This window comes from Hermetia illucens, chromosome 4 (assembly GCF_905115235.1).
Source record: "Hermetia illucens chromosome 4, iHerIll2.2.curated.20191125, whole genome shotgun sequence".
NCBI lineage: Eukaryota > Metazoa > Arthropoda > Insecta > Diptera > Stratiomyidae > Hermetia > Hermetia illucens.
Genome location: NC_051852.1, coordinates 154,185,374 through 154,197,293, shown reverse-complemented (window position 1 = coordinate 154,197,293; position 11,920 = coordinate 154,185,374). Strand labels below are relative to the sequence as shown.

Genomic DNA, 11,920 nt, shown 5'->3' with positions numbered 1-11,920 from the left:
GGGTTCGTATCTTTTCTCCGCTTCCATTCAACCTAGAATTGAGAGATACAACTTCTCCTCGTAAAGAAAGCAGCTTGGGGATGGGAGATACCTTCGTACTGATGACATCATCATCATCCACGGAGTGAACGGCGCCACATCGGCAGTATCAAAGTGGAATGTGATAAATTACGTCATCTTGTGTGCAACGGAAGTACAGGACCGAACAGACTTCCAAGTATGTGCTTATCTGAATTATGGTTTCATAGGTGATTATGGGTAACACGCCTGCAGCAGGTGATCAGGAACTTTTAAGTTAGGAGGTATCGCAAAGTTTGCTCTGGAAGTTCTGACCATTAGGTACGTACATACAATGTGGGTTGCTGGTCAGGAGGTGGTTTGAGGGGTTGAAGTTTCAAGTATCTTTCGAGTGATTTGATTGTGCCACGACTTGCATGCATAGTGTATTCTCATAACTTTGTTTTGTTTACTTAGCCCCAATATCTTATGATGGATGACTATGATGGTCCCCAGGGACATTTCTGCTACTCTAGCAACTATGACCAGCACCATTCGCTTCCTACCCCACCCTCTTCTGGAAAAATCGTCTAGTAGGCTTTTGACCCATACCGGACCCCCTTGTCTGACCCATCTGGCAGTCAATAATACAAATCGTGGGAAGCACAATGGAAGCGAAATGCATGCACTCCGCACATTTAATTTCAGGCTTGATAAATATTTGAAAGCAAATTGACTCAACAATGACGGGATCCATTGAGTGTAGAAACGCAATAGCAATTTCGCTGATACTGATCTCACAAATGAGTGTTTATAAACACAAGGCTGGCATGCACTAATCGCAGACTGCACACACTGATTGCTCCGATTCGGGGCTGATATTCCCCCATTTGTTTGTAAATTGCTCCACATGAGGTTAGGGAAGCAAACGTAGGAAGATTTCCGTTTCGTTGAACTTTGTTATGAGAGCATGTTGGTGAGAACTAAAGCAAGAGATCTGGGTAAAATTATAATAATTCGATTGATGAAATTAAAAATCGAACTTGTCGGGATGAGATGGACCTTAAGACAGATTCTGGATAAAGCTTATGTCGAACTTTCCTAATTTTATGAATTGATAAAAGTATATCACACCACATAAAAAAACATAGCCTTATAAATACATATGTATCACTTAAAAAAATGTATTTTTTTGGGGATTGCGGGGTCCACATCCACTTGATGTCGGGCCGGACCAAGTGAGGAGCAACATATTCCCTCTTTTTTTATCCACAAACCCCTCGTTTGGGGCTTAAATTTAAACTTAAACTTCAGAAATGTTAGGCGAATATGGCTTCACGGTTTCTTACCAGGGCAGAGGCAAATCGTCAGACGCTGCCTCACCTCACCCGACCTGAGAGCAGCGTGACCGAAGCGGCTCGCAGATGTTAAATGCTCCTTTATATAATTCGCAGAACACGACATGGGGAATAAGCTGCTACCAATTTGGTCCGGTTCGGCATCAAGTGGATGCGGACTTAGGACCCAGCAATTCTTAAAAAAATATGTTCAGCTCTGGCCAAGCTTTGGCGCAAAGCATGGGCGGATTTACGCTCAATATACCGGTGTACATGCTTAAATCCGCTGTTTCCTCACAGATGGCGTCAGTGAATGTATCAAGCTGCCATGCGCACGCCATATTTTTTTTGTTAGTATGACATTTGTCAACAATTGTCAATCCATATCATCAGCAATTTCATGCATAACATATTTTTTCTCTTCAATAATCATGGCCTGATTTACTCCCGGAAAAAATCATTTGCGGGAAGCTCTACTTCTTTGCTTCAATTTGAAGAAATCAGCCGCTGAATCGCATCGCATGCTTGTGGAGACCTACGGTGACAATGCTCTATCGGAAGCAACGTGCCGAAACTGGTTTCGTCGGTTCAAAGATGGCGATTTCGATCTGAGCGACAAGGAGCGTGAAAATCAGCCCAAGAAAGTTAAGGACCACGAATTGGAGGCTCTTTTGGACGATGTCGATACTCAAACGCAGCAAATGCTCGCCAAGCAATTAGATATTGCTCAACAAGCCCTTTCCATGCGTGTACGTGCAATGGGTAAGGCCCAGAAGATCGGAAAATGGGTGCCGCAGGAATTTAACGATAGGCAGATGGAGCGGCGCCAAAACAGATGCGAAATTTTGTTTGCCAGACACAAAGGAAATATGTGTATGTGGCTGGCCACAGAAATTGGAATTATTTTGAGAATCCTAAACGAAAAAAGTCGTGGGTTGATGCCGACCAACCAGCGACATCTTCTGCAAGACCAAATCGCTTCGGACGGAAGACGATGCTGTGCGTTTGGTGGGATCAGCGGCATATTGTCTACTATGAACTGTTTGAACTTGGTGAAACTGTCGATGCCTACCGTTATCACCAACAACTCATCAAATGCATCGTGCTCTGAATGAAAAACGGCCGGAATGTCAAAAAAGGCATGAAAAGCTGATTTTCCTCCATGATAATGCTCCGTCGCACACGTCGAAAAAAGTTCGAAACTACTTAGAAACGCTCAACTGGGAGATACTACCCCACCTCGCTTATTTACCAGACCTGGCCTCATCCGAATATCATCTATTTTCAACGATGCGCCACTCACTGAGCAGCATTTCGATTATTACGCAGACATCCGAAAATGGCTTGATGAGTGGTTTGTCTCGAAAAATCAACAGATTTATTGGCATGGTATCCATAAATTACCCGAGAGATGGAAAAATGTGTAGGGCCAGTATTTTGAATAAATTTTTTTTTTGGTTCCTATAAAAAAAAAATATGTTTTTCTTGAAAGAAAAAATAGCGGATTCAAGCTTGTACACCGTGGATTTCGCAGTCATGTCGTGAATTATATAAAGGAGCATTTAACATATATAAACGAGCATTTAGCATCTGCGAGCCGCTTCGGTCACGCTGCTACCAGCCGTTTTCACCTAACAACTTTGAAAAATGTTTCACTATTCGACCACGGGGTGCGGGTTAATTTATTACCCTCCTAAGGGAATCAATACTCCCATTACTATGAAAAAGAATATTTAATTGTTGTTATTGTTGTTGCTATGTATAGTTGGCACTATGGTCAATTAGATGGACAATGGTGACTGGAAAGCGGATTTCTCTGTCAACAGCAAGGGTTCAACGAATACATGTGCTACCTATAGATGAAGATATGAGTGCATTGTAATAGCTTGGTGGATTTTCAGGAAAGCGCTAGGCTGATTCTGTTGACGGAGACAGTGCATCGCTGTTCGGTTTTCACAATAGGAGAACGCGATCGATAGATCGAGATGGTTCGAGGAAGGACATCCTGAAGGCCAAGGCTCGAAGTGGGTTTGCAGCCCGGCGACGATGACAACTAACGTATGAGTAGCTCTAGCGTCCCGTTCATAGTTGCCTTTCCTCCTCTAGTTGAAAGAGTCCAAAGAAAAACAAATGTATTTTACTTTTTGTAGCATGTTTTGATATTGCATTTTGTTATATTAGATTGGGGTAAGTAATGTCGTATTTTGTCAATAGATGGCGACACTTAAACATATCTTGTGTTGTACTTATCGCATCGGGTCATACTATACGGCGATTTGAAGACGACAATCTGGGCTACAGGTGTCTCTTTGACAGTTTTATGATCGTACGTTTCAGTCTCAAGTTATAGCGCGGCAAGAAGATGGAGTCCACCAAGCAAGAAATTCGTCATATTTTACATTTTTACTACCTGAGGGGTAAAAATGCTACGAAGGCGGCCAAAAAAATTTATGAAGTTTATGGGTCCGATACTGTAACGATTCACACAGCACAGCGTTGGTTCGATCGATTTCGTTCTGGTGTCGTGGATGCCGAAGATACACTCCGTACTGATAGGCCAATCGTCGTAGAAACCGATAAAATCGTCGAAATTATCTAAGTAGACCGGCATGTAAGCATTCGCTCGATTGGCCAGGAACTGGGTAAGGACCATAAAACCGTTTGGAACCATTTGCAGAAGATTGGATTCCAAAAAAAGCTGGATGTTTGGGTGCCACACGAGTTGACGGAAAAAATTTCTTGGACCGAATCAACGCCTGCGATGCACTGCTGAAACGAAACGAATTGGACCAATTTTTGAAGCGAATGGTGACTGGTGATGAAAAGTGGATCATGTACGAAAATCTCAAGTGAAAAAGATCGTGGTCGCCAAGCCCGGATTGACGGCCAGGAAGGTTTTGCTGTGTGTTTGGTGGGATTGGAAGGGAGTCATCCACCATGAGCTGCCGGTACTCAGAGGTGGCGGGGAGGAAGACAGGGCGGCAACCCTGTCGGCTGAACCAAAATCAAGTGGCCGCGGAGAACCTCCACGTGGTGGCACCGGGACACGCTGCATTGCATTGGCTTACCGGCCGTGATGCAGTAGGCGAATGCTCCAAGGCTTAATCAGGGCGATCAGACCCGAGTCTGCACGGGGACCCATCCGAAGTGGCAATAGCCACGAAACATTACCAGGGGTATACTGGTACTATGGGAACCGGGATGGCTCCTGGACTCATAAACTTCGGGAGAATTCCTGTCGTATATGAGTAAAGCCCGGTTGTTTGCGGTTTGCCCCTTAGTGGGAGTTTCATGGGGACTGTGGTGATGCTCAAGCGAGAAGAGACCTTCGGGCCTCGACGTGGTGTTGCGTTTCAACAGGGGTGCCGTACTCCTTACTTCGGTAGAGATTTAGGTATGTCTTACATCCACCAGTATGAATGCTAAGCCATGCACTTGGTATAGACTGGTACCGTTGTTGCTTGTCTCAGCGAGGCTCTGATGGTGGTCACAAGATCAATCCGTGTCTTAAGAAGACCGTAGGATTAAGTCTCCACGACAGGTACCTACGTTAAACACCCAAGGACTTAACTATGAGCTGCTCAACTCTGGCCAGACCCTCAATTCGGTCCTCTACTGTGAGCAACTCGACCGTTTGAAGCAGGCGATTGATCAGAAGCGGCCAGGATTGGTCAATAGGAATGGTGTTCTGGTCCACCAGGACAACGCTCGGCGTCACACATCTTTGATAACCCGCCAGAAGCTACGGGAGCTCGGATGGGATGTCCTATCGCACCCACCGTATAGTCCGGACCTGGCACCAAGTGATTACCATCTCTTCCGGTCCATGCAAAACGCTCTTGGTGCTACTATGTTCGCCTTAAAGGAGGCTTGCGAAAACTGGCTGTCTGAGTTTTTTGCAAATAAGGAGGGGGGTTTTATAAGAGGGGGATAATGGAGTTGCCTTCTAAATGGCAACAAGTTTGCCAACAAAACGGTGCATATTTAACTTAAATCGGATAATTCTAAGTATGTTAAATAAAGCGTTAAAATTCGATCACAAATACGACATTACTTTTTCCCCAATCCAATATAAATGCCTTTTTTCAATGAAACACAAATGCGAGAAATCGGGAAACCAAAATGATCCCTCGTCACCGAAGTTGGGTATATTGAGTCTATTTCATCTGGTTCAACCTCGAAAAAATCAATATCTGGTCTATGACTTAGTAAGGAACTGCAGACGATGTACGCAAAGTCCTCGCACAACTGACAAAAGTCAGATCTACAATTGAGCAAAACCTCCCTCGTTGGTCAGTGCTACATCCAATTAGGCGAAGTCTTCTAATAAACTACGTCTCCCTGCGTTATCCTCTCTGCTCTTCCATTCGAGGGTCTACTCATTAAAGTCATCAGCAATCACCTTTGGACTTTGTCCGCTTTTGTCGAGAAAAAAACGGTGTAACAAGTCTTCAAATTTAGACAACGTAAAGTTTGGTTGTGTGTGGCAGCTATAGGCATATACACCGCTTATTTTCGACCACACAAAACTGCTAAACCACTGACTAATGGTATATTAGCGAATGCATGCTCATATCGATGCCCCATAAATCGAATTTATGATCAATACACCCCGATCAAAGCTTCACTAGGGTTCGCTTATGATGGCAATTTTCAAGTTCAAGTTCGTTAGTAGTCTGAGCAAGCAAATCCTGAGCGACTATACAATAATTGAGCGTTATTTGAATAAACTTCATTTTCTCCCTGGAATTAACGCCTTTCTAAATTGCAGGGTCTTACCGCTTCCGGCATTATGTCCGTTATCTCGCCACTCCTTTCCTTGGCATAAAATCCATATGGAGCCCCTATGGCATTCCTTGGTAATATTTCTTTCTCCCTACACCTTCTGCATCCATCGGACCCACCATTAGCTTGGAAGAACCCCTTTAGTGATGTCACTTCCCTCAGACGGAAGACTTTTCCCACTGCCAATAACTTCTGCGCCCCCTCCACTGGTAGTGGCATTATGGCCGTTTGAGTAGCTCCACAGGTTTTCTAAGACTCGCGCGGTGGATTCTACTTTAAATTTTTCCAACTTAATGTGCTATTTCGAGGCAATGCAGATTTCTTCTCTAAATGTCACCTCCTAGAGATGTTTGCATTGCATATTGATCTCATGTTTTTGAAAACGTACTGCAACATTCTTCTCAACAGAGTTTACAATTTGGTAAAGAAAGCTGTCAGTTTTCCCGCATTGGGTTTGTTGAGCTCAAACACTAGATATTCTTTCTAGCTGACATTTCCACCTAGGTCTCTTCGGTTGGGGTCAGCTTTAACCTTTCCTAATAACCTTCTTTGTTGAATATGATAGTTGCCTCTAGGCAAATTAGCACCATTGATTTCTTCTCGATGGTCTGTTTTCATTCCCTTGGATTTCACTTCACGACCTGACGTTTGCAATTGAGGCATAACCTTTCCCCCTTCCAAACTTTTAGTTCCATTTCTTGAAGGCTCCTGGCAAGTCCCTGAAGGTTCCCCCTCTTTGTATCGCACTCTTTTATTTGGCCATAAATCAATGGCCGAGCGATTTGCTGCTACTTGGGTCGCCTATGATACTGTTGAAGCAACTTCGACTTTTCATCAGGACCTCTTTCCCCCTCCTGCAACCTATTATAAAGGACCCATAGCTCACTACACAGGCTCTCGCCATGTCGGTATACGTTGTTCCTGTACGTTGTCTTTGATAAACTATTTTTGCTCTAAGCTGCATAAAAGGTAGTTCTTCCAAATCAGGGCTTTGTTCTCTGGATGAGTTACTCCTGTTACAGACAGATTCACCTTTACCATTTGCTGAGTTTCCTAAGCTTTATCTTTTGCCATTTTTGGGCATTGGAAGCGATCTTAAAGATGCAACTGGTGTCGTCGTCCTAGGGTGCCTGCCTGTCTGCTGCTCCATCTCTCTCCGTAGGCTACATTCAATTTTCTAAAAGAAAGGGTAATACCTATTGACTCGAAACTTGGTGAAAAAGTTGAAACCGTTTTTATTTTTAATAATTAATCATCAACCATACATATGCCCCATCGATCGCGGTTACTTGAAATAATTTTCAGCTCCCCCCAGAACTTTTATAGATGCCGGCACTCCCCCTCTACTGTAATTGAAATAGTGTAATTATCGCCCCTCTCTAATGTGCAACCTATCCAATGCTACTTCCGCCTTCCGCTCACATCGCCAGCGTTCTAGGATGATATGCCGCAGATAGTGACATTGGGAGTCTATGCTACTTCCATCTAGTAACACAAAAAGAACAATAGTACTGAACCTTCTCAACTTGATTTTAATGATGAGTTAACTGAATTTCCGGATTTTAGTTTGGGCAGCGAAAGCGGATCTATCGCTGTTACGTCGATCGACATCCAGTTTGGTACCACCGTCGGCGTGAGCAACGCCCTTAGATATACGAATTGATCAACGCCCTTGACACTCTTTCCATTAATGCAGAATCAGAGTGCGCTGACCTGTTAGACTGAGAACCTTGTTTTCTTGGTGTTTGTCTTCAGTTCGATTCTACATGTCTCTTTCTAAATCGAGAGCCATTTAGCCAAGGTCCATAACCCAGTTAAAACGATGAAAGAGCGAACAGATGTCATCAGCTTAGTGGAGGTGTTTGCGGAAAGATATCGTTGTCCATTTAACTCCTCCGGACAAGGTAGAATGAAGAACGTCACCGATAACAAGAACATATGTCGGTGATAAGATGCAATCCTGACGGACTCCACCCTGGACTTCAAGCTCCTCTGAGAGTTTACCTCGAGGTGCACGCGCTATTTTGCGTCATCATATGTCGCTCTGATAGCAGCTATTAGTTTATCCATAATGCCCTTTCTGCGTAGAGCACGTCCGATACACTTGCCACCACTTGCAAATTTTTTTTTAACCCGGTGTACATTTCTTAAATCATTGCCTGATCAACGTAATAATAAATTCAATTTTGTTACCGCGTACACTACGCTGAACTTTCCAGGATTTAGTTTGGTAGCGGAGTTCGAGTGCGTCACGCTTGCCATTAGTGGTAGCGGCCAATAGAGCCCCCAATCCGCGTTCCCTTCGGGACGTGGGCAATAATCTGCTTAGCACCCGGCAAAAGAAAAATTTTTATGGTAACCAATGCTCATCGATATTACCCGGCGAGCTACTCGGTGTATCTTCCGTCCGATCAGCAAGATAGCTTTCCCACTATCGAACGACAACCGGATCATAGAAGTGGTCGATGTTAAACTTTGGGGGTGGACGCAACACGCATACGAAGGGACCATCATATTGTGATCCCTTTTGAGGCCGATGTCGGCGCTAACTAGGAGACAACTCTTAAATTTACTGCCGATTGCAAAGTTGTCAATCTGCTTCACCGTGCTGTGTTGGTCAGTTGAAATGCAACTGACCAGATGATAGGGTCTACGCTGGAACAATGTGCCATCAACGACGAGGCGGTGGAAGCTGCAAAAATTCACAAACCTCCCACCATTATCATTCCAGTTTCCAAGGCCATGTTTCCTCATCATTTGCCTGCTGTGCTCCCTAACCTGAACCGGAATTTTTAGTCAGAATTCTGTCAGAAACCGGCTCCCAGGTCAGGAGGAGGCGCCTTGCGGTAGCCGTCAGAAATATTCCGACACCAGATTCGTGTGGAAACCACTTGTTTTCCGCAATACAAAAGCATGCCCAGCTTACATATATCGTTAGAATTCTCGCTCGAGTTAGAGTAGAAGACGCCCGCTACCATCGTCGGATTGCATGCGCGCGTGCTAGAAAGCATCTATATTGACTGAAGAGATACTTTCAGGAGAGGGTAAACCTTTTTTCTAAAAGCCGATTTTTTTGACAACCCCAATTACCTTTAGTTTACGCTTATTGAAATTTTCAATATGACTTCCTTAAAAAAATCAGTATGTCACGAGCGGGAAGCATGTATTAATGTATTCCTAAGAAAGCTGAAATTTGTCAACTATTTTTTGGCATTTTTTGTTACAAATTTGTAGTTTGTTTTCATAAACTTTATTATTTATAAAGAAAATGTATTCCGGATTGCAAAATTACTGTCGACTATGCAATGGATCGACTTTTGACTATCCCCAACAACGCGTAACTTGATTTTCGCCATTCTGACATCTCTTTTACTCCACCTTGTTTTTCCAGACAATTGTTCCATATACCTCGCAGGATAAGAACTTCTGTAAATGGTGCGTATCATACAATGCTAGTAGTTAATGGATCTAGATATCTTGAAATTCGTCTCCCCCTAGCATATCATTCGTACCAAATATAGGGCGCCAGTTGAATGACAAAGTCCTTTTAATCTGTTGCAACGAATGCCACGTAAGTGGTGCAAACACAGACTGCCCACAATTGACTGTTTCTCCCACTCAACAAAGGGATCCTCCTCAATGCAACTGTTCCTGTTGTAATAATTGTCCGACTTGTGTGATTAAACGCTTGTGTCAAGATGCATGGAAAATTTTTCAGAGCGAACAACATAAACAGACTTCTCGAACATCCGACGGTTACCAGGATTTTTCCAAATATCCCCCGCGGAAAGGTAAATTCAAACTGTTTGGGAACTTTTCTGCTCCTACATCCTTATTATATTAAGAAGAGTCGCAACGTCACTCTAAGAAGCATCGAAGAAAACCATCTAAGAGCATTGGCAGTTCTAGCTTTGAAGGACTAAAAGAACGAAAACACTCCAGCTATAGTAACGACTCTCGAGGACGACGGCATCGATCAAATGAAGACAGAGGTCATAAAGGAGATCGAAAGCACGAAAATTATTCTAATAGTGAGGAGAACTTCAGAAGTCGGAGAAGGACTAAAAGCAGAAGAACCCGACATGATGAATATTCTTCCGGAGATGATAACTCCTTGAAATTACGGTCCAAAAGTGGCAGGAAAGACCGTCGCACTAAGAGTGACGAGGATATTCTACGAGCTCGAAAAGCTCAGAGGGGACCACTTGAAAACAACGCAAGGAAGAAAAAGTCGTCGAATCCACAGGGATCTGATAACAAAATTGACCAGCGCTCAAGAAAAATGATTAGGAGTCATACTCGGGGTAAAGGTTCAACAGATACAAATAGGAATTATTTACAGGCTAGAGATATGTCGAACAATGGTGACCACATTAGTTATGGTAGAGGAGCTAAAGGTAAGGTCAAGAAGGTTCTTTTAAAAAACATTAATAATTGCACTTCAGGAAAATTCGTTAAATTTTCAGCTGCTGATTCCCGCTCCTGTAAAAGTGGTAAAACAATAGGTTCTTGTAAATCAACCGATGGAAAGGCTAAATTAACAGGTAAGAAAGATGCATCTTTCAACTTCTCACTTTTTGCTAAAGTGTTTTCCATAGATATAGGGCGAAGCGTAAATGCCGCTGACTGGATGCGACTGCGTCTTGAAGAAAAGGATCGGTTTCGAAACCTCACAGCGAAGTATACATGACCACCATTGTATTTACCAAAATGTTCATATCCTTTTTTGTAATTTTCAGACCTCCTTTTGATTCCTCAAAATCACAAACTCTAGACCAACAGTGCCGTAAGGAATCCAAAAACCCTACTCCATGTTGCCATGTAACTCATCCCCGAATATCATGCAAAGCGCGCGTTTGTTGTTGTCCGTCACCCAGTTGAAGTTCCTACATATATGTATATCTCCTCAGAAGTCTTGAAAAACAATATGTATTTTATTCCAGGACGGCGGTCTACACATGAATGACATTCCCTTATCCTAGTTTATTTCGGTCCCATTTGTGCTTCTTGTCGTGTTTTTTGTAGTCGAAAGTGAAATTTCAACATAGGAAGTTTGTCAAAAATTGTGGGCAAGCTAAAGGGGCTTCCTATTTGTATATTAGATAAAATATTTTAAAATTAAATTTATTCTTTCATTTATCGATTTTCCACTCCTGGAAAATTGAATCATCTGCGCCTACCTGAATAGTGTCCAATCTAATCAAGCGTTCAGCATTAAAGAACTTCCATTCTTAATAAGAAGAAGCCATGAAACACCTTAAAAGTACTAACTATAGTTTCAGTTATCTGAGAGAGCAGCACAGGACAAACCAGCTGTCCCCCCTATCTTCTGATCATGAATTTAGTACTCTTTGACTCTACTCAACTGTTGATGCGGAAAGAGTCTAAAGGGGAAGAGGAGACAAGAGTCCTGGGGTGAAGTCTAATTATGAGGATTGGAGGAAAGGGGACCAGGAAAGAAAATTAAATTCACCATCATCAACGGCGCAACAACCGGTATCCGGTCTAGGCCTGCCTTAGTAAGGAACTCTAGATATCCCCGTCTTGCGCCGACATCCACCAATTTGATATCCCTAAAAGTTTTCTGGCGTCCTGGCCTACTCAGAGTGCATAGCCGTTCGCTTATGTTTTCAAAACCGGTGACAGCAGTTTTCATTTTTTGGCTGATTTGGAAACCTACTCCGAGCACATGGTTTGCTGGATGGCCGCTATAAAATATGGTGTAGCAGCTCTTCTCCAGAAAACCGGTCCCTGTCCAATGCATCTCTTGCAGCGCTGTTACATCAGCCTTATATTAGGAC

General features: G+C 43.2%; 1 protein-coding gene across 1 annotated transcript; it reads left to right on the top strand.

Annotated features, from left to right (window-relative positions):
- The first annotated feature begins 10,169 nt into the window (after nucleotides 1–10,169).
- LOC119655779 lies at nucleotides 10,170–11,193 on the top strand. Its single transcript, XM_038061863.1, has 4 exons — nucleotides 10,170–10,516; nucleotides 10,586–10,663; nucleotides 10,718–10,799; nucleotides 10,859–11,193. The coding sequence occupies exons 1-4, from the start codon at nucleotides 10,402–10,404 to the stop codon at nucleotides 10,998–11,000; spliced, it is 417 nt and encodes a 138-aa protein (XP_037917791.1). The 5' UTR covers nucleotides 10,170–10,401; the 3' UTR covers nucleotides 11,001–11,193.
- Nucleotides 11,194–11,920: the final 727 nt, after the last annotated feature.